Source organism: Scyliorhinus torazame, chromosome 12 (assembly GCF_047496885.1).
Source record: "Scyliorhinus torazame isolate Kashiwa2021f chromosome 12, sScyTor2.1, whole genome shotgun sequence".
Taxonomy (NCBI): Eukaryota; Metazoa; Chordata; class Chondrichthyes; order Carcharhiniformes; family Scyliorhinidae; genus Scyliorhinus; species Scyliorhinus torazame.
In genome coordinates this window covers 224,770,412-224,793,785 of record NC_092718.1, presented here as the reverse complement: position 1 = coordinate 224,793,785, position 23,374 = coordinate 224,770,412, and the positions used below count along the sequence as shown (strand labels likewise).

General features: G+C 55.1%; 1 protein-coding gene across 1 annotated transcript in view; it reads right to left on the bottom strand.

Annotated features, from left to right (window-relative positions):
- The window catches only part of LOC140387033 (tyrosine kinase receptor Cad96Ca), a 93,474-nt gene that overhangs the window by 11,760 nt on the left and 58,340 nt on the right, over nt 1-23,374 (bottom strand). The window contains exons 4-9 of the mRNA XM_072470015.1: nt 19,523-19,706; nt 13,778-13,916; nt 5,532-5,630; nt 5,292-5,449; nt 4,061-4,192; nt 3,754-3,868 (exon numbers count right to left, since the gene is read on the bottom strand). Coding sequence (XP_072326116.1) covers nt 3,754-3,868; nt 4,061-4,192; nt 5,292-5,449; nt 5,532-5,630; nt 13,778-13,916; nt 19,523-19,706 — 827 coding nt within the window. The remainder of the gene's footprint in view (nt 1-3,753; nt 3,869-4,060; nt 4,193-5,291; nt 5,450-5,531; nt 5,631-13,777; nt 13,917-19,522; nt 19,707-23,374) is intronic.

Below are 23,374 nucleotides of genomic sequence, written 5' to 3'. Positions count from 1 at the left end.
TGTCTGTCTCTCTCTCTGTCTCTGCGTCTCTCTCTCTCTCTGTCTTTGTCTCTCTCTGTCTGTCTCTCTCTCTCTCTCTCTCTCTCTGTCTCTGTCTGTCTCTGTATCTGTCTGTCTCTCTCTCTGTCTCTGCGTCTCTCTCTCTCTCTGTCCTTGTCTCTCTCTCTCTGTCTCTGTCTCTCTCTCTCTGTCTCTCTCTGTCTCTGTATCTGTCTGTCTCTCTCTCTGTCCTTGTCTCTCTCTCTCTGTCTTTGTCTCTCTCTCTCTGTCTCTCTCTCTCTCTCTGTCTCTGTCTCTCTCTCTCTGTCTCTCTCTGTCTCTGTATCTGTCTGTCTCTCTCTCTGTCTCTGCGTCTCTCTCTCTCTCTGTCTTTGTCTCTCTCTGTCTGTCTCTCTCTCTCTCTCTCTCTCTCTGTCTCTCTCTGTCTCTGTATCTGTCTGTCTCTCTCTCTGTCTCTGCGTCTCTCTCTCTCTCTGTCTTTGTCTCTCTCTGTCTGTCTCTCTCTCTCTCTCTCTCTCTCTGTCTCTCTCTGTCTCTGTATCTGTCTGTCTCTCTCTCTCTCTCTGTCTCTGTCTCTCTGTCTCTCTCTCTGTCTCTGTCTCTCTGTCTCTCTCTCTGTCTCTGCGTCTCTCTCTCTCTGTCTTTGTCTCTCTCTCTCTGTCTCTCTCTAGAATGCAGGCTTCCTGCTTTTACAAGCCGAAAGAAAAGACAACATCCACCTGAAAGCCTAAACTGAAGAAGAAACTAACTGGGAGCTGACCGTCTGAAACAAACATTTACTTTCATCATTATTTTACACCCCTCTCTCCCCTCTGTGTTTGTCTGTCTGTATGTATGTGCGTGTGTATGAGATGGGGTGGGGGTGGGGGGGGTAGAGGTTGGGACAAGCTAAAGGAGGGGGGGGTGTAGATTAGACATTTGATTATCATTTAATAATACAAAGTTAACGTGTTTAAATTTACAAACCTGGTGAGTGGTTATTGGGCAGCCGAAGTCCTCGAGGATTTAAAAATAAAAGATCATTTGAACCATGTTGCGACTCTGGGTTGAGTGGGGCTGGAATGTACGCACACTTTTCCAGGGTGTCACTGGCCCAGGGTGTCACGCACTGGCCCAGGATGTCACTGGCCCAGGGTGTCGCGCACTGGCCCAGTGTGTCACGCACTGGCCCAGGATGTCACTGGTCCAGGGTGTCGCACACTGGCCCAGGATGTCACTGGCCCAGGGTGTCGGGCACTGGCCCAGGGTGTCACTGGCCCAGGGTGTCGCGCACTGGCCCAGGATGTCACTGGCCCAGGGTGTCGCACACTGGCCCAGGATGTCACTGGCCCAGGGTGTCGTGCACTGGCCCAGGGTGTTGCGCACTGGCCCAGGGTGTAACGCACTGGCCCAAGGTGTCACGCACTGGCCCAGGGTGTCGCGCACTGGCCCACAGTGTCGCGCACTGGCTCAGGGTGTCGCGCACTGACCCAGGGTGTCGCGCACTGGCCCAGGGTGTCGCGCACTGGCCCAGAGTGTCACTGGCCCAGGGTGTCGCGCACTGACCCACGGTGTCGCGCACTGGCCCAGGGTGTCGCGCACTGGCCCAGGATTTCGCGCACTGGCCCAGGGTGTCGCGCACTGGCCCAGGGTGTCACGCACTAGCCCAGGGTGTCAGCACTGGCCCAGAGTGTCACGCACTGGCCCAGGGTGTCGCGCACTGGCCCAGGGTGTCACGCACTAGCTCAGGGTGTCACTGGCCCAGGGTGTCACTGGCCCAGGGTGTCACGCACTGACCCAGGATGTTGTGCACTAGCCAAGGGTGTCACTGGCCCAGGGTGTCACTGACCCAGGGTGTCGCGCACTGGCCCAGGGTGTCACGCACTGACCCAGGGTGTCACGCACTGGCCCAGGGTGTCACTGGCCCAGGGTGTCGTGCACTGACCCAGGATGTCGCGCACTGGCCCAGGGTGTCGCGCACTGGCCCAGGGTGTCGCGCACTGGCCCAGGGTGTCGCGCACTGCCCAGGGTGTCACTGGCCCAGGGTGTCACTGGCCCAGGGTGTCGCGCACTGGCCCAGGATGTGGCGCGCTGGCCCAGGGTGTCGCGCACTGGCCCAGGGTGTCGCGCACTGGCCCAGGGTGTCGCACACTGGCCCAGGGTGTCACGCATTAGCCCAGGGTGTCACGCATTGGCCCAGGATGACGCGCACTGGCCCAGGGTGTCACGCACTAGCCCAGGGTGTCGCGCACTGGCCCAGGATGACGCGCACTGGCCCAGGGTGTCACGCACTAGCCCAGGGTGTCACGCACTAGCCCAGGGTGTCACGCACTGGCCCAGGATTACGCGCACTGGCCCAGGGTGTCACGCACTGGCCCAGGATGACGCGCACTGGCCCAGGGTGTCACGCACTGGCCCAGGGTGTCGCGCACTGGCCCAGGGTGTCACGCACTGGCCCAGGGTGCCGCGCACTGGCCCAGGCTGTCACACACTAGCCCAGGGTGTCACGCACTGGCCCAGGATGACGCGCACTGGCCCAGGGTGTCACGCACTAGCCCAGGGTGTCACGCACTGGCCCAGGGTGTCACGCACTGACCCAGGGCGTCGCGCACTGGCCCAGGCTGTCACACACTAGCCCAGGGTGTCACACCCTGGCCCAGGGTGTCACGCACTGGCCCAGGATGACGCGCACTGGCCCAGGGTGTCACGCACTGGCCCAGGATGACGCGCACTGGCCCAGGGTGTCACGCACTAGCCCAGGGTGTCACACACTGGCCCAGGGTGTCACGCACTGGCCCAGGATGACGCGCACTGGCCCAGGGTGTCACGCACTAGCCCAGGGTGTCACGCACTGGCCCAGGATGACGTGCACTGGCCCAGGGTGTCACGCACTGGCCCAGGGTGTCACGCACTGGCCCAGGGATTCACGCACTGGCCCAGGATGACGCGCACTGGCCCAGGATGACGCGCACTGGCCCAGGGTGTCACACACTGGCCCAGGATGACGCGCACTGGCCCAGGGTGTCACGCACTAGCCCAGGGTGTCACACACTGGCCCAGGGTGTCACGCACTGGCCCAGGATGACGCGCACTGGCCCAGGGTGTCACGCACTAGCCCAGGGTGTCACGCACTGGCCCAGGATGACGCGCACTGGCCCAGGGTGTCACGCACTGGCCCAGGGTGTCACGCACTGGCCCAGGGATTCACGCACTGGCCCAGGATGACGCGCACTGACCCAGGATGTCATGCACTGGCCCAGGGTGTCACACACTGGCCCAGAGTGTCGCGCACTGGCCCAGGATGTCATGCACTGGCCCAGGGTGTCACTGGCCCAGGGTGTCGCGCACTGGCCCAGGGTGTCACACACTGGCCCAGGGTGTCGCGCACTGGCCCAGGGTGTCGCGCACTGACCCAGGCTTTCAGCACTGACCCAGGCTGTCACACACTGGCCCAGGCTGTCGTGCACTGACCCAGGCTTTCAGCACTGGCCCAGGGTGTCGCGCACTGGCCCAGGGTGTCGCGCACTGGCCCAGGGTGTCGCGCACTGGCCCAGGGTGTCGCGCACTGACCCAGGCTGTCACACACTGGCCCAGGGTGTCGCGCACTGGCCCAGGCTGTCACACACTGGCCCAGGGTGTCGCGCACTGGCCCAGGCTGTCACACACTTGCCCAGGGTGTCGCGCACTGGCCCAGGGTGTCGTGCACTGGCCCAGGGTGTCACGCACTGGCCCAGGGCGTCGCGCACTGGCCCAGGGTGTCGTAATAACTCTTACCCAAAGTCTCCAACTCCCAGAGCAGAATCCCAAAAGCCCAGACGTCCCCGTGAAGGGAGTAAATTCCATCAGTGAAGAATTCCGGTGGATACCAGCGAAACGGGATGCCCGGGTTCTACGGAGACAGGACAAACCTTCAGTCACAGGTTCAGTGTCTGTGCGGCTGGCTAACGAGAGTATGGGGAACAGCTTCATAATCACAACATTAGCATGAAGGTATAGCAAGCAATTAGAAATGGCAAATCGATAATTAGCCTCCACTGATGGTGCAGATGGTTCAGTGAGTTGGTGGGTTTGATATACTGACCCCTCTTCCCTTCTTACACTTCACAGCGCCAGCGTTGGAGAGGTCGGCTGCAAGGCCGAATTCCCCAATCTTACACTCCTGGGGAAAGCGGCCAAGCAAAATGTTTCTTGCTGCTAGGTCCCGGTGAACAATCTGTGGAGAGAAAAGCAGGAGCAGGTTAGACCCAGGGTCAGAGTGCGGGGTGCAGTGCCCGCCCCAAGTCTCGTGATCCTGGAAGGTTATAATAATCAACACTTTAGACACAAATCCTTGAGATGTCATGAAATGTATTTCTGCACAAGATTGCGGTGCAGCAGGTCGTGCTGTGGCTTCAGATCCAACACAGTTTCTAACTGTTTTTGAATAATTTAGCACATAGCAGCCTGAGTGGTTGGTGGAGGTCGCTGGCCCGGCAATGTGCTGAGCCAGGCTAATCCAAGTCCATAAGACCATAAGACATAGGAGCAGAATTAGGCCACTCGGCCCATCGAGTCTGCTCCGCCATTCAATCATGGCTGATATTTTCTCATCCCCATTCTCCTGCCTTCTCCCCATAACCCCTGATCCCCTTATTAATCAGGAACCTATCTATCTCTGTCTTAAAGACACTCAGTGATTTGGCCTCCACAGCCTTCTGCGGCAAAGAGTTCCACAGATTCACCACCCTCTGGCTGAAGAAATTCCCCCTCATCTCTGTTTTAAAGGATCATCCCTTTAGTCTGAGATGGTGTCCTCTGCTAGTTTTCCCTACAAGTGGAAACATCCTCTCCACGTCCACTCTATCCAGGCCTCGCAGTATCCTGTAAGTTTCAATAAGATCCCCCCTCATCTTTCTAAACTCCTAGGAGTACGATCCTTTAAAACAGAGAGGAGGAGGAATTTCTCCAGCCAGAGGGTGGTGAATCTGTGGAACTCTTTGCCGCAGACGGCTGTGGAGGCCAAATCACGGAGTGTCTTTAAGACAGAGATAGATAGGTTCCTGATTAATAAGGGGATCAGGACTCATGGGGAGAAGGCAGGAGAATGGGGATGAGAAAATATCAGCCATGAGTGAATGGCGGAGCAGACTCGATGGGCTGAGTGGCCTAATTCTGCTCCTATGTCTTATGGTCTTATTTACAGTGAGTATTTACTGACTTGATTCTCGACAGGAGATTGGTGCTCCTTCCAGATCTCTCTAACACAGGTGGGTGATGTGTATTGGTGATGTTAACCCTTCGCTCTGCCTAGTCGAGCCAAACCCAACATTTACCTTTTTGGATGCCAGGTGTTCCATCCCCAGGGAAATGAAATAAGCTGCGGATGTGAGTTGGATTTGCAGGTCCTTGCAGCCACAAAGCTCAGGTCTATTGTTTTGTAAAAAACCCTTCAGGCTCCGGCTCACATGCTCCATTATCAGAATGTATGGCTCTATAAAATACAAGGTCACAGGGTCACAGGGGTACGAGCCCCCTCATGTGCGGAGCCACTGTCACTGTCCCCCATGGTTTACCTTGCGTTATGTTCCATTGCAGGAGCTGAATGATGTTCTTGTGATAGCCAAGCTTGTTCATGATGTTGATTTCTGACTGCAGATTCCTCTGGGAGACACCTGGCGGAGAGATCATGGGAAAGGTTAGAGTTTAACAACACAGGGGATAAAGTTCAACATCCCTGGGGTTAGAGTTCAACATCCCTGGGGTTACAGACAATGCTTCAGTGCTGCACTGTCAGAGGGTCAGTGCTGAGGGAGTGCCGCACTGTCAGAGGGTCAGTACTGAGGGAGTGCCGCACTGTCAGAGGGTCAGTACTGAGGGAGTGCCGCACTGTCAGAGGGTCAGTACTGAGGGAGTGCCGCACTGTCAGAGGGTCAGGACTGAGAGAATGCCGCACTGTCAGAGGGTCAGTAATGAGGGAGTGCCGCACTGTCAGATTGTCAGTACTGAGGGAGTGTCGCACTGTCAGAGGATCAGTACTGAGGGAGTGCTGCACTGTCAGAAGGTCAGTACTGAGGGAGTGCTGCACTGTCAGAGAGTCAGTACTGAGGGAGTGCGGCACTGTCAGAGGGTCAGTACTGAGGGAGTGCCGCACTGTCAGAGGGTCAGTACTGAGGGAGTGCCGCACTGTCAGAGGATCAGTACTGAGGGAGCGCTGCACTATCAGAGGGTCAGTACTGAGGGAGTGCCGCACTGTCACAGGATCAGTACTGAGGGAGTGCTGCTCTGTCAGAGAGTCAGTACTGAGGGACTGCGGCACCCTCAGAGGGTCAGTACTGAGGGAGTGCAGCACTGTCAGAGAATCAGTACTGAGGGACTGTTGCACTGTCAGAGGGTCAGTACTGAGGGAGTGCTGCACTGTCAGAGGGTCAGTACTGAGGGAGTGCTGCACTGTCAGAGAGTCAGTACTGAGGGAGTGCTGCACTGTCAGAGAGTCAGTACTGAGGGAGTGCTGCACTGTCAGAGAGTCAGTACTGAGGGAGTGCCGCACTGTCAGAGGGTCAGTACTGAGGGAGTGCTGCACTGTCAGAGGGTCAGTACTGAGGGAGTGCTGTACTGTCAGAGGGTCAGTACTGAGGGAGTGCTGCACTGTCGGAGGGTCAGTACTGAGGGAACACAGCACTGTCAGAGGGTCAGTACTGAGGGAGTGCTGCACTGTCAGAAGGTCAGTACTGAGGCAGTGCCGCACTGTCAGAGGGTCAGTACTGAGCGAGTGCTGCTCTGTCAGAGGGTCTGTACTGAGGGAGCGCCGCACTGTCAGAGATCAGTACTGAGGGAGTGCTGCACTGTCAGAGGGTCAATACTGAGGGAGTGCCGCACTGTCAGAGGGTCTGTACAGAGGGAGTGCACACTGTCAGAGGGTCAGTACTGAGGGAGTGCCGCTCTGTCAGAGGGTCAGTACTGAGGGAGCGCAGCACTCTCAGAGGTTCAGTACTGAGGGAGTGCTGCACTGTCAGAGGGTCAGGACTGAGGGAGTGCTGCACTGTCAGAGGGTCAGTACTGAGGGAGTGCCGCACTGTCAGAGGGTCAGTACTGAGGGAGTGCCGCACTATCAGAGGGTCAGTACTGAGGGAGTGCTGCACTGTCAGAGGGTCAGTACTGAGGGAGGGCAGCACTGTCAGAGGGTCAGTACTGAGGGAGTGCCGCACTGTCAGAGGGTCAGTACTGACGGAGTGCTGCACTGTCAGAGGTTCAGTACTGAGGGAGTGCTGCACTGTCAGAGGGTCAGCACTGAGGGAGTGCTGCACTGTCAGAGGGTCTGTACTGAGGGAGTGCCGCTCTGTCAGAGGGTCAGTACTGAGGGAGCGCAGCACTCTCAGAGGTTCAGTACTGAGGGAGTGCTGCACTGTCAGAGGGTCAGGACTGAGGGAGTGCCGCACTGTCAGACGGTCAGTACTGAGGGAGTGCCGCACTGTCAGAGGGTCAGTACTGAGGGAGTGCTGCACTGTCAGAGGGTCAGTACTGAGGGAGGGCAGCACTGTCAGAGGGTCAGTACTGAGGGAGTGCCGCACTGTCAGAGGGTCAGTACTGAGGGAGAGCCACACTGTCAGAGGGTCAGTACTGACGGAGTGCTGCACTGTCAGAGGGGCAGTACTGAGGGAGTGCTGCACTGTCAGAGGGTCAGTACTGAGGGAGGGCAGCACTGTCAGAGAGTCAGTACTGAGGGAGTGCTGCACTGTCAGAGGGTCAGGACTGAGGGAGTGCTGCACTGTCAGAGGGTCAGTACTGAGGGAGCGCAGCACTGTCAGAGGGTCAGTACGGATGGAGCGCTGCACTGTCAGAGGGTCAGTACTGAGGGAGTGCTGCACTGTCAGAGGGTCAGTACTGAGGGATGCCGCGCTGTCAGAGGGTCAGTACTGAGGGAGCGCTGCACTGTCAGAAGGTCAGTACTGAGGGGGTGCTGCACTGTCAGAGGGTCAGTACTGAGGGAGTGCTGCACTGTAGGAGGGTCAGTACTGAGGGTGTGCCGCACTATCAGAAGGTCAGTACTGAGGGAGTGCCGCACTGTCAGAGGGTCAGTACTGAGGGATTGCTGCACTGTCAGAGGGTCAGTACTGAGGGAGTGCTGCCCTGTCAGAGGGTCAGTACTGAGGGAGTGCCGCACTGTCAGAGGGTCAGTACTGAGGGAGTGCCACACTGTCAGAGGGTCAGTACTGAGGGAGTGCAGCATTGTCAGAGGGTCAGTACTGAGGGTGTGCCGCACTGTCAGAAGGTCAGTACTGAGGGAGTGCCGCACTATCCGAGGGTCAGTACTGAGCGAGTGCCGCACTGTCAGAGGGTCAGGACTGAGGGAGTGCCGCACTGCCAGAGAGTCAGTACTGAGGGAACACAGCACTGTCAGAAGGTCAGTACTGAGGGAGTGCCGCACTGTCAGAGGGTCAGTACTGAGGGAGTGCTGCACTGTCAGAGGGTCAGTACTGAGGTAGTGCTGCACTGTCAGAGGGTCAGTATTGAGGGAGTGCTGCACTGTCAGAGATCAGTACTGAGGGAGTGCTGGACAGTCAGAGGGTCAGTACTGAGGGAGTGCTGCACTGTCAGAGGCTCAGTACTGAGGGAGTGCCGCACTGTCAGAGGGTCAGTACTGAGGGAGTGCCGCACTGTCAGAGGGTCAGTACTGAGGGAGTGCCGCACTGTCAGAGGGTCAGTACTGAGGGAGTGCCGCACTGTCAGAAGGTCAGTACTGAGGGAGTGCCGCACTGTCAGAGGGTCAGTACTGAGGGAGTGCCGCACTGTCAGAGGGTCAGTACTGAGGGAGTGCCGCACTGTCAGAGGGTCAGTACTGAGGGAGTGCTGCACGGTCAGAGGGTCAGTACTGAGGGAGAGCTGCACTGTCAGAGGGTCAGTATTGAGGGAGTGCTGCACTGTCAGAGATCAGTACTGAGGGAGTGCTGCACAGTCAGAGGGTCAGTACTGAGGGAGTGCTGCACTGTCAGAGGCTCAGTACTGAGGGAGTGCCGCACTGTCAGAGGGTCAGTACTGAGGGAGTGCCGCACTGTCAGAGGGTCAGTACTGAGGGAGTGCCGCACTGTCAGAGGGTCAGTACTGAGGGAGTGCCGCACTGTCAGAGGGTCAGTACTGAGGGAGTGCCGCACTGTCAGAGGATCAGTACTGAGGGAGTGCCGCACTGTCAGAGGGTCAGTACTGAGGGAGTGCCGCACTTTCAGAGGGTCAGTACTGAGGGAGTGCTGCACGGTCAGAGGGTCAGTACTGAGGGAGAGCTGCACTGTCAGAGGGTCAGTACTGAGGGAGTGCTGCACTGTCAGAGGGTCCGTACTGAGGGAGTGCTGCACTGTCAGAGGGTCAGTACTGAGGGAGCGCTGCACTGTCAGAGGGTCAGTACTGAGGGAGTGCTGTACTGTCAGAGGGTCAGTACTGAGGGAGTGCCGCACTGTCAGAGGGTCAGTACTGAGGGAGTGCTGCACTGTCAGCGGGTCAGTACTGAGGGAATGCCACACTGTCAGAGGGTCAGTACTGAGGGAGCTCCGCTTTGTCAGAGGGTCAGTACTGAGGGAGTGCCGCACTGTCAGAAAGTCAGTACTGAGGGATTGCCACACTGTCAGGGGGTCAGTACTGAGGGAGTGTCGCACTGTCAGAGGGTCAGTACTGAGGGAGTGCTGCACTGTCAGAGGGTCAGTACTGAGGGAGTGCTGCACTGTCAGAGGGTCAGTACTGAGGGAGCGCTGCACTGTCAGAAAGTCAGTACTGAGGGAGTGCTGCACTGTCAGAGGGTCAGTACTGAGGGAGTGCCGCACTGTCAGAGGGTCAGTACTGAGGGAGTGCTGCACTGTCAGAGGGTCAGTACTGAGGGAGTGCCGCACTGTCAGAGGGTCAGTACTGAGGGAGTGCTGCACTGTCAGAGGGTCAGTACCGAGGGAGTGCTGCACTGTCAGAGGGTCAGTACTGAGGGAGTGCCGCACTGTCAGAGGGTCAGTACTGAGGGAGTGCTGCACTGTCAGAGGGTCAGTACCGAGGGAGTGCTGCACTGTCAGAGGGTCAGTACTGAGGGAGTGCCGCACTGTCAGAGGGTCAGTACTGAGGGAGCGCTGCACTGTCAGAGGGTCAGTACTGAGGGAGTGCTGCACTGTCAGAGGGTCAGTACTGAGGGAGCGCCGCACTGTCAGAGGGTCAGTACTGTGGGAGCGCTGCACTGTCAGAGGGTCAGTACTGAGGGAGTGCTGCACTGTCAGAGGGTCAGTATTGAGGGAGTGCTGCACTGTCAGAGGATCAGTACTGAGGGAGTGCTGCACTGTCAGAGGGTCAGTACTGAGGCAGTGCTGCACTGCCAGAGGGTCAGTACTGAGGGAGTGCCGCACCGTCAGAGGGTCAGTACTGAGGGAGTGCTGCACTGTCAGAGGGTCAGTACTGAGGGAGTGCTGGACTGTCAGAGGGTCAGTACTGAGGGAGCGCTGCACTGTCAGAGGGTCAGTACTGAGGGAGTGCTGCACTGTCAGAGGGTCAGTACTGAGGGAGTGCCGCACCGTCAGAGGGTCAGTACTGAGGGAGTGCTGCACTGTCAGAGGGTCAGTACTGAGGGAGTGCTGTACTGTCAGAGGGTCAGTACTGAGGGAGTGCTGCACTGTCAGAGGGTCAGTACTGAGGGAGTGCAGCACTGTCAGAGGGTCAGTACTGAGGGAGTGCCGCACCGTCAGAGGGTCAGTACTGAGGGAGTGCTGCACTGTCAGAGGGTCAGTACTGAGGGAGTGCAGCACTGTCAGAGGGTCAGTACTGAGGGAGTGCCGCACTGTCAGAGGGTCAGTACTGAGGGAGTGCTGTACTGTCAGAGGGTCAGTACTGAGGGAGTGCCGCACTGTCAGAGGGTCAGTACTGAGGGAGTGCCACACTGTCAGAGGGTCAGTACTGAGGGAGTGCTGCACTGTCAGAGGGTCAGTACTGAGGGAGTGCCACACTGTCAGAGGGTCAGTACTGAGGGAGTGCTGCACTGTCAGAGGGTCAGTACTGAGGGAGTGCTGTACTGTCAGAGGGTCAGTACTGAGGGAGTGCCGCACAGTCAGAGGGTCAGTACTGAGGGAGTGCCGCACCGTCAGAGGGTCAGTACTGAGGGAGTGCTGCACTGTCAGAGGGTCAGTACTGAGGGAGTGCTGCACTGTCAGAGGGTCAGTACTGAGGGAGTGCTGCACTGTCAGAGGGTCAGTACTGAGGGAGTGCTGCACTGTCAGAGGGTCAGTACTGAGGGAGTGCTGCACTGTCAGAGGGTCAGTACTGAGGGAGTGCTGCACTGTCAGAGGGTCAGTACTGAGGGAGTGCCGCACTGTCAGAGGATCAGTACTGAGGGAGTGCTGCACTGTCAGAGGGTCAGTACTGAGGGAGTGCCACACTGTCAGAGGGTCAGTACTGAGGGAGTGCTGCACTGTCAGAGGGTCAGTACTGAGGGAGTGCTGTACTGTCAGAGGGTCAGTACTGAGGGAGTGCCGCACAGTCAGAGGGTCAGTACTGAGGGAGTGCCGCACCGTCAGAGGGTCAGTACTGAGGGAGTGCTGCACTGTCAGAGGGTCAGTACTGAGGGAGTGCTGCACTGTCAGAGGGTCAGTACTGAGGGAGTGCTGCACTGTCAGAGGGTCAGTACTGAGGGAGTGCTACACTGTCAGAGGGTCAGTACTGAGGGAGTGCTGCACTGTCAGAGGGTCAGTACTGAGGGAGTGCTGCACTGTCAGAGGGTCAGTACTGAGGGAGTGCCGCACTGTCAGAGGATCAGTACTGAGGGAGTACTGCACTGTCAGAGTGTCAGTACTGAGGGAGTGCTGCACTGTCAGAGGGTCAGTACTGAGGCAGTGCTGCACTGCCAGAGGGTCAGTACTGAGGGAGTGCTGCACTGTCAGAGAGTCAGTACTGAGGGAGTGCTGCCCTGTCAGAGGGTCAGTACTGAGGGAGTGCTGCACTGTCAGAGGGTCAGTACTGAGGGAGTGCTGCACTGTCAGAGGGTCAGTACTGAGGGAGTGCTGCACTGTCAGAGGGTCAGTACTGAGGGAGTGCTGCACTGTCAGAGGGTCAGTACTGAGGGAGTGCTGCACTGTCAGAGGGTCAGTACTGAGGGAGTGCTGCACTGTCAGAGGGTCAGTACTGAGGGAGTGCTGCACTGTCAGAGAGTCAGTACTGAGGGAGTGCTGCCCTGTCAGAGGGTCAGTACTGAGGGAGTGCTGCACTGTCAGAGGGTCAGTACTGAGAGAGTGCTGCACTGTCAGAGGGTCAGTACTGAGGGAGTGCCGCACTGTCAGAGGGTCAGTACTGAGGGAGTGCTGCACTGTCAGAGGGTCAGTACTGAGGGAGTGCCGCACTGTCATAGGGTCAGTACTGAGAGAGTGCTGCACTGTCAGAGGGTCAGTACTGAGAGAGTGCTGCACTGTCAGAGGGTCAGTACTGAGGGAGTGCTGGGGAAACATAACTGATTCCTGGGATGGCGGGACTGACATATGAGGAGTGACTGAATCGGTTCGGATTGTATTCGCTCTGGTTTGTACGATGCGCTATTTGCTTTTCGTTTTGGACAGTGCTATACAATGTCATTGTTCCATTTGCCAAAAATACCTCAATAAAATTGCCTTTAAAATAAAAGGATTGTATTCGCTGGAGTTCAGAAGAATGAAGGGGGGTCTCATAGAAATCTCTAAAATTCTAGTGGAGTAGACAGGGTCGATGGCGGGAGGATGTTCCCGATTTTGGGGCTGCCCAGAACCGGGGTCACAGTCTGGATACGGAGTAAACCATTTCGGGCGGCACGGTGGCACAGTGGTTAGCACTGCTGCCTCACATCTCCAGGGATCCAGCTTCAATTCCAGCCTCCGGGTGACTGCGGAGTCTGCACGTTCTCCCCGTGTCTGCGTGGGTTTCCTCCGGGTGCTCCGGTTTCCTCCCACAGTCCAAATAACGGCAAGTTGGGTGGCCATGCTAAACTGTCCCTTCGTGTCTGAAAGGTTAGGGGGGGTTGTGGGGTTAGGGTGGTGACGTGGAAATAGGTAGGGTGCTCTTTCAGAGGTTCGGTGCAGACTCGATGGGCTGAATGGCCCTGCAGTGATTCTATGATATATTCTATGACTGAGATAAAATACATGAATAGGATGGGAAATGAGGGATACGGACCCAGGAAGTGTAGAAGATTGTAGTTTAGTCGGGCAGCATGGTCGGCACGGGCTTGGAGGGCCGAAGGGCCTGTTCCTGTGCTGTACATTTCTTTGTTCTTTGTTCTTTGAGATGAGGAGAGATTTCTTCGCCCAGAGAGCGATCAGCCTGTGGAATCCGTTACCACAGGAAGTAGTTGAGGCCAAAACATTGCATGTTCTCAAGAAGCAGATGTAGCAAGTAGGGTGAAGGGGATCAAAGGATATGGGGGGAAGTGGGATTAGGCTATTGAGTTGGATGATCAGCGATGATCGTGATAAATGGCGGAGCATGTTTGAAGGGCTGAATGGCCGCCTCTTGCTCCTAGTTTCTCTGTTTCTATGACATGAGCCGATGTGGTCTGGAATGTTAATATTTGTGCTTTCACCACATGGCTGAAACAAATCAGCTGTTCAGTTTTGTTTATCTTGCTGTGCACTCATTGGCTGCTGCATGTCTTGCATCAGAACAGGGAGCATCCTTCTGATAAACGTGATTGGCTGTAAAGCATTTGGGACATCCTGAGGTCATGAGAGGTGCTATAGAAATGCACATCTTACATGCCATTGTTACTGCAATGCCCATAACACAGTGTGATCCAGACAGGGTCAGAGTTCAAAGTTCAAACCCCTGTTTGGCTATTACTCACTCCTCATGGTCAGTTTGCATGTCACCAGCCGATGTCCTTTGCAGTTCCCCCGGGTGATCTTTGCTCGGTAGAACTTCCCCTGTTTCCCAACCTTCAAAACCTCGAGTAGGGACAGGTCCTCGATCGTGAAGTGGGAAGACTGCGGAAACAGAGCAAAGGAATCTGCCGAGAGACTTAGGCATGAATGCAACAAATAGCAACAGCCCCCGGCCCCTGTTTCAGCATTTAACATCCCATAAAGTCCAAAAATCTATCAAACTCAATCTTGAATATATCCCATAACCCGGCATCCACACCTCTTAGTGGCGACAGAATTCCAAAGACCCACAATTCTTTTGAGTAAAGACACATCTCAGTCCCTTAATAACTAATCCTGTGACTGGGATTATTTGTTGTAGATTTGCCAAGAGGGGATATCCCAGTATCAACCCTGTCAAATATCTGAAGAATTTGATCTGCTTGACTGAGAAGTCGCTTACTCTATTAAACCCCATGAATACCAGTCTATTCTATGTAATCTTTCCTCGTGGGACATCACTGTCTCCCAGACATCAGTTCCGTGAACCTTTTTTGCTTTGCCTTTAAGACAAGTGCATCCTTCCTTAGATAAGGAGACCAACACTCTAAACAGCATTCCAGGTGTGATTACAGCAAGTTTCATCATGCTTATATTCCTACCCACTTGCGATGAACAGCAACACGCCAAGAGCTTCCCTAACTGCTTGCTGTGTCTGCATTTTACCTTTTGGTGATTCGTATTCAAGAACATACATAGAACATAGGAGCAGGAGGAGACCATTCAGCCCATCGAGCCTGCTGCACCATTTATTACTATCATCAAGTTCAATACCCTGATCCCGCCTATCCCCCCATATCCCTTGATCCCTTTAGCCCCCAGAGCTGTATCTAATTCCTTCCTGAAATTACACAATGTTGTGGCCTCAACTACTTTTTGTGGGAGTGAATTCCACAGATTCCCCGCTCTCTGGGTGAAGAAATTTCTCCTTGCCTCAGTCCTAAAAGGTTTAGCCCTTATCCTCAAACTATGACCCCTAGTTCTGGACTCCTGCAGCATCGGGAACATTCTTTCTGAAACTACCCTGTCTAATACATAGAACATAGAACATAGAAAATACAGCACAGAACAGGCCCTTCGGCCCACGATGTTGTGCCGAACCTTTGTCCTAGATTAATCATAGATTATCATTGAATTTACAGTGCAGAAGGAGGCCATTCGGCCCTTTGAGTCTGCACCGGCTCCTGGGAAGAGCACCCTACCCAAACTCAACACCTCCACCCAACACCAAGGGCAATTTTGGACATTAAGGGCAATTTATCATTGGCCAATTCACCTAACCTGCACATCTTTGGACTGTGGGAGGAAACCGGAGCACCCGGAGGAAACCCACGCAGACACGGGGAGGACGTGCAGACTCCGCACAGACAGTGACCCAAGCCGGAATCAAACCTGGGACACTGGAGCTGTGAAGCATTGTGCTATCCACAATGCTACCGTGCTGCCCTTAAGAACAAATAAATCTACACTATATCATTTTACCGTAATCCATGTACCTATCCAATAGCAGCTTGAAGGTCCCTAATGTTTCCGACTCAACTACTTCCACAGGCAGTGCATTCCATGCCCCCACTACTCTCTGGGTAAAGAACCTACCTCTGATATCCCTCCTATATCTTCCACCTTTCACCTTAAATTTATGTCCCCTTGGAATGGTTTGTTCCACCCGGGGAAAAAGTCTCTGACTGTCTACTCTATCTATTCCCCTGATCATCTTATAAACCTCGATCAAGTCGCCCCTCATCCTTCTCCGTTCTAATGAGAAAAGGCCTAGCACCCTCAACCTTTCCTCGTAAGACCTACTCTCCATTCCAGGCAACATTCTGGTAAATCCCCTTTGCACCTTTTCCAAAGCTTCCACATCCTTCCTAAAATGAGGCGACCAGAACTGTACACAGTACTCCAAATGTGGCCTTACCAAAGTTTTGTACAGCTGCATCATCACCTCACGGCTCTTAAATTCAATCCCTCTGTTAATGAACGCGAGCACACCATAGGCCTTCTTCACAGCTCTATCCACTTGAGTGGCAACTTTCAAAGATGTATGAACATAGACCCCAAGATCTCTCTGCTCCTCCACATTGCCAAGAACTCTACCGTTAACCCTGTATTCCGCATTCATATTTGTCCTTCCAAAATGGACAACCTCACACTTTTCAGGGTTAAACTCCATCTGCTACTTCTCAGCCCAGCTCTGCATCCTATCTATGTCTCTTTGCAGCTGACAACAGCCCTCCTTACTATCCACAACTCCACCAATCTTCGTATCGTCTGCAAATTTATTGACCTACCCTTCAACTCCCTCATCCAAGTCATTAATGAAAATCACAAACAGCAGAGGACCCAGAACTGATCCCTGCGGTACGCCACTGGTAACTGGGATCCAGGCTGAATATTTACCATCCACCACCACTCTCTGACTTCTATCGGTTAGCCAGTTCGTTATCCAACTGGCCAAATTTCCCACTATCCCATGCCTCCTTACTTTCTGCATAAGCCTACCATGGGGAACCAATGGTAGCACAGTGGTTAGCACTGTTGCCTCACAGCGCCAGGGTCCCAGGTTCGATTCCCGGCTTGGGTCACTGTCTGTGCGGAGTCTACACGTTCTCCCCGTGTCTGCGTGGGTTTCCTCCGGGTGCTCCGGTTTCCTCCCACAAGTCCCGAAAGACGTGCTGTTAGGGGATTTGGACATTCTGAATTCTCCCTCTGTACCCGAACAGGTGCCGGAATGTGGCGACTAGGGGCTTTTCACAGTAACGTCATTGCAGTGTTAATGTAACCCTACGTGTGACACTAATAAAGATTATGATTATAATCCTGTTAGAATTTTATGTTTCTATGAGGTCCCTGTGTTGTTCTCTGCTTTGAGTTATCTGGATGGCTTGGATGCGTCACGTTGAACAAAGAACACCAAGCTTTGTTAACGAACAAAACTAATTTATTAACACTACTAAATAAGATTCGTTCATTTTCCCAAAGTGTAAGGTTATTATATTAAACTATGCTATCTCTAACTACAGAACTCTCATACACAACTGATTTCTTCTATGCCTAACCATCTTCTCCTACTACTACCCAGGATCCCTGAAGTCACATGATATATATATATATTTAAATTTAGCATACCCAATTCATTTTTTCCAATGAAGGGGCAATTTAGCGTGGCCAATCCACCTACCCTGCACATCTTTGGGTTGTGGGGGTGAGACCCACGCAGACACGGGGAGAATGTGCAAACTCCACACGGACAGTGACCCAGAGCTGGGATTGAACCTGGGACCTCGACGCCGTGAGGCAGCAGTGCTACCCACTGCACCATGGGTTTGTATATTGAAGGGGATACTGTTTAAGGGATTGGTACTGTATTTATTTTGTTTGTTTTCTTTTGTTGTTTATTTGATGAAAACATGGAAAATGAGGAGAATATAAAGATTTTTTTAAAAGTCTCTCCTCATATGACAGTCCCGCCATCCCAGGAATCAGCCTGGTAAAACTTCGCGCACTCCCTCCACAGCAAGAACATCCTTCCTCAGGTAAGGAGACCAAAACCAGTACACTCAGATTCATCTAATTGTCAACATTCAAAAACACCTGGTTTTCCCACCATTCCCCACATCCATTTCTCAACTTCTTTCCCACTCGCTAAACCTGTCTTTCTTTGTGTCCTCCCCACAGCTTGCATTCCCACCCAACTCTGTATGTGTTGGGCCATATCTTACCCTAGTGGTGTACACACTGATTACCCCAGTGGTGTACACACTGATATACTCCAATCAGCTGGTAGTGTACCCCAAACCCTGGTAGTGTAAAGTAAAGTCACCAGAGTCCCAGATGACCATAGGCTGCTTTCCCCTTTGAGGGAGAGAACTCTGGTGGTGATTTAACCCGAGGATAACCAAACCTCAAGCGATGGGCAAGGTGAGAAAACAGGACTTCATGAATAACCTCAGCTGGTTCAGGAATTGAACGCACGCTCTTGGTTTCACTCTGCATCACAAACCAGCTGTCTAACCAACTGAGCTAAACTGGTCCCCATATACAATGGTGTACGCATTGATATAACCCGGTTGTGTACGCATTGATATACCCGGTTGTGTACGCATCGATATACCTCGGTTGTGTACGCATTGATATACCCGTTTGTGTACGCATTGATATACCCGGTTGTGTACGCACTGATATACCCGGTTGTGTACGCATTGATATACCCGGTTGTGTACGCACTGATATACCCGGTTGTGTACGCATTGATATACCCGGTTGTGTACGTATTGATATACCCGGTTGTGTACGCACTGATATACCCGGTTGTGTACGCACTGATATACCCGGTTGTGTACGCATTGATATACCCGGTTGTGTACGCATTGATATACCCGGTTGTGTACGCATTGATATACCTGGTTGTGTACGCATTGATATACCCCGGTTGCGTAGGCATTGATATACTCTGGTTGTGTACGCATTGATATATCCCAGTTGTGTACGTATTGATATACCCGGTTGCGTACGCATCGATATACCTTGGTTGTTTACACACTGATATACCCGGTTGTGTATGCATTAATATACCCGGTTGTGTACGCATTGATATACCCGGTTGTGTACGCATTAATATACCCGGTTGTGTACGCACTGATATACCCGGTTGTGTACGCATTGATATACCCGGTTGTGTACGCATTGATATACCCGGTTGTGTACGCATCGATATACCTTGGTTGTTTACACACTGATATACCCGGTTGTGTATGCATTAATATACCCGGTTGTGTACGCATTGATATACCCGGTTGTGTACGCATTGATATACCCGGTTGTGTACGCACTGATATACCCGGTTGTGTACGCATTGATATACCCGGTTGTGTACGCATTGATATACCCGGCTGTGTACGCATTGATATACCCGGTTGTGTACGCATCGATATACCTCGGTTGTTTACACACTGATATGCCCGGTTGTGTACGCATTGATATACCCGGTTGTGTACGCATTGATATACCCGGTTGTGTACGCATTGATATGCCCGGTTGTGTACGCAATGATATGCCCGGTTGTGTACGCATTGATATACCCGGGTGTGTACGCATTGATATACCCGGTTGTGTACGCATTGATATACCTCGGTTGTTTACACACTGATATGCTCGGTTGTGTACGCATTGATATACCCGGTTGTGTACGCATTGATATACCTTGTTGTGTACGCATTGATATACCCGGTTGTGTACGCATTGATATACCCGGTTGTATACGCACTGATATACCTGGTTGTGGATGATTTAATATACCCGGTTGTGTACGCATTGATATACCCGGTTGTGTACGCATTGATATACCTCGGTTGTGTACGCATTGATATACCCGGTTGTGTACGCATCGATATACCTCGGTTGTTTACACACTGATATGCCCGGTTGTGTACGCATTGATATACCCGGTTGTGTACGCATTGATATACCTTGTTGTGTACACATTGATATACCCGGTTGTGTACGCATTGATATACCCGGTTGTATACGCACTGATATACCTGGTTGTGGATGATTTAATATACCCGGTTGTGTACGCATTGATATACCCGGTTGTGTACACATTGATATACCCGGTTGTGTACGCATCGATATATCTCGGTTGTTTACACACTAATATACCCTTGTACCTGTACACTTTGTGTTCCTGCTGTTGTGAGTGACGATCGTAATTCATTGGTGTGTCGATGTGTAGATGACAAATGTTGAGGTGAAGGAAGAACTTGTACTTGTGACACTCTGTTCCTTGTCTCTGGAATGTTGTCTCCCAGTTTTATCCGCTTCCCCCAAGATTTCCTATCTTTTTTCTTTCTTCTGGGACATGGAACACAAGAAATAAAAGATTTTAAAGTGCATCGGCCGCACAGAAACCTGTCTGCCCATCCCGGCAACTGTCTACCCATCCGGGCAACTGTCTGCCCATCCGGGCAACTGTCTGCCCATCCGGGCAACTGTCTGCCCATCCCGGCAACTGTCTGCCCAACCGGGCAACTGTCTGCCCATCCGGGCAACTGTCTGCCCATCCGGGCAACTGTCTGCCCATCCGGGCAACTGTCTGCCCATCCCGCCAACTGTCTGCCCATCCCGGCAACTGTCTGCCCATCCGGGCAACTGTCTGCCCATCCGGGCAACTGTCTGCCCATCCCGGCAACTGTCTGCCCATCCCGGCAACTGTCTGCCCATCCCGGCAACTGTCTGCCCATCCCGGCAACTGTCTGCCCATCCCGGGAACTGTCTGCCCATCCGGCAACTGTCTACCCATCCCGGCAACTGTCTGCCCATCCCGGGAACTCTCTGCCCATCCCGGCAACTGTCTGCCCATCCGGGCAACTGTCTGCCCATCCGGGCAACTGTCTGCCCATCCGGGCAACTGTCTGCCCATCCGGGCAACTGTCTGCCCATCCCGGCAACTGTCTGCCCATCCGGGCAACTGTCTGCCCATCCGGGCAACTGTCTGCCCATCCGGGCAACTGTCTGCCCATCCGGGCAACTGTCTGCCCATCCCGGCAACTGTCTGCCCATCCGGGCAACTGTCTGCCCATCCCGGCAACTGTCTGCCCATCCCGGCAACTGTCTGCCCATCCCGGCAACTGTCTGCCCATCCCGGCAACTGTCTACCCATCCGGGCAACTGTCTGCCCATCCGGGCAACTGTCTGCCCATCCGGGCAACTGTCTACCCATCCCGGCAACTGTCTGCCCATCCCGGCAACTGTCTGCCCATCCCGGCAACTGTCTGCCCTTCCCGGCAACTGTCTACCCATCCCGGCAACTGTCTGCCCATCCCGGCAACTGTCTGCCCATCCCGGCAACTGTCTGCCCATCCCGGCAACTGTCTGCCCATCCCGGCAACTGTCTGCCCATCCCGGCAACTGTCTGCCCATCCGGGCAACTGTCTGCCCATCCCGGCAACTGTCTGCCCATCCCGGCAACTGTCTGCCCTTCCCGGCAACTGTCTGCCCATCCCGGCAACTGTCTGCCCATCCCGGCAACTGTCTGCCCATCCCGGCAACTGTCTGCCCATCCGGGCAACTGTCTGCCCATCCCGGCAACTGTCTGCCCATCCCGGCAACTGTCTGCCCATCCGGGCAACTGTCTACCCATCCGGGCAACTGTCTACCCATCCGGGCAACTGTCTACCCATCCCGGCAACTGTCGGCCCATCCCGGCAACTGTCTACCCATCCGGGCAACTGTCTACCCATCCGGGCAACTGTCTACCCATCCGGGCAACTGTCTGCCCATCCGGGCAACTGTCTACCCATCCCGGCAACTGTCGGCCCATCCGGGCAACTGTCTACCCATCCCGGCAACTGTCGGCCCATCCCGGCAACTGTCTGCCCATCCGGGCAACTGTCTACCCATCCCGGCAACTGTCTGCCCATCCCGGCAACTGTCTGCCCATCCCGGCAACTGTCTGCCCATCCGGGCAACTGTCTGCCCATCCGGGCAACTGTCTACCCATCCCGGCAACTGTCTGCCCATCCGGGCAACTGTCTGCCCATCCCGGCAACTGTCTGCCCAACCGGGCAACTGTCTGCCCATCCCGGCAACTGTCTGCCCATCCGGGCAACTGTCTACCCATCCCGGCAACTCTCTGCCCAACCCGGCAACTCTCTGCCCAACCGGGCAACTGTCTGCCCATCCCGGCAACTGTCTGCCCATCCGGGCAACTGTCTACCCATCCGGGCAACTGTCTGCCCATCCCGGCAACTGTCTGCCCATCCGGGCAACTGTCTGCCCATCCCGGCAACTGTCTGCCCATCCCGGCAACTGTCTGCCCAACCGGGCAACTGTCTGCCCATCCCGGCAACTGTCTGCCCATCCGGGCAACTGTCTGCCCATCCGGGCAACTGTCTGCCCATCCCGGCAACTGTCTGCCCATCCGGGCAACTGTCTGCCCATCCGGGCAACTGTCTGCCCATCCCGGCAACTGTCTGCCCAACCGGGCAACTGTCTGCCCATCCCGGCAACTGTCTGCCCATCCGGGCAACTGTCTACCCATCCGGGCAACTGTCTGCCCATCCCGGCAACTGTCTGCCCATCCCGGCAACTGTCTGCCCATCCCGGGCAACTGTCTGCCCATCCCGGCAACTGTCTGCCCATCCGGGCAACTGTCTGCCCATCCGGGCAACTGTCTGCCCATCCCGGGAACTGTCTACCCATCCCGGCAACTGTCGGCCCATCCCGGCAACTGTCTGCCCATCCCGGCAACTGTCTGCCCATCCGGGCAACTGTCTGCCCATCCGGGCAACTGTCTGCCCATCCCGGGAACTGTCTACCCATCCCGGCAACTGTCTGCCCATCCGGGCAACTGTCTGCCCATCCCGGCAACTGTCTGCCCATCCCGGGAACTGTCTACCCATCCCGGCAACTGTCTACCCATCCGGGCAACTGTCTGCCCATCCCGGCAACTGTCTGCCCATCCGGGCAACTGTCTGCCCATCCCGGCAACTGTCTGCCCATCCGGGCAACTGTCTGCCCATCCCGGCAACTGTCTGCCCTTCCCGGCAACTGTCTGCCCAACCGGGCAACTGTCTGCCCTTCCCGGCAACTGTCTGCCCATCCCGGCAACTGTCTACCCATCCGGGCAACTGTCTGCCCATCCGGGCAACTGTCTGCCCATCCGGGCAACTGTCTGCCCATCCCGGCAACTGTCTGCCCATCCCGGCAACTGTCTGCCCATCCCGGCAACTGTCTGCCCATCCCGGCAACTGTCTGCCCTTCCCGGCAACTGTCTGCCCATCCCGGCAACTGTCTACCCATCCCGGCAACTGTCTGCCCATCCCGGCAACTGTCTGCCCATCCGGGCAACTGTCTACCCATCCGGGCAACTCTCTGCCCAACCGGGCAACTGTCTGCCCATCCCGGCAACTGTCTGCCCATCCGGGCAACTGTCTGCCCATCCCGGCAACTGTCTGCCCATCCCGGCAACTGTCTGCCCATCCCGGCAACTGTCTGCCCATCCCGGCAACTGTCTGCCCTTCCCGGCAACTGTCTGCCCTTCCCGGCAACTGTCTGCCCATCCGGGCAACTGTCTGCCCATCCCGGCAACTGTCTGCCCATCCCGGCAACTGTCTGCCCATCCGGGCAACTGTCTGCCCATCCCGGCAACTGTCTGCCCATCCCGACAACTGTCTGCCCATCCCGGCAACTGTCTGCCCATCCGGGCAACTGTCTGCCCATCCGGGCAACTGTCTGCCCATCCCGGCAACTGTCTGCCCATCCCGGCAACTGTCTGCCCATCCGGGCAACTGTCTGCCCATCCCGGCAACTGTCTGCCCATCCGGGCAACTCTCTGCCCATCCCGGCAACTGTCTGCCCATCCCGGCAACTGTCTGCCCATCCCGGCAACTGTCTGCCCATCCGGGCAACTGTCTACCCATCCCGGCAACTGTCTGCCCATCCGGGCAACTCTCTGCCCATCCCGGCAACTGTCTGCCCATCCGGGCAACTCTCTGCCCATCCCGGCAACTGTCTGCCCA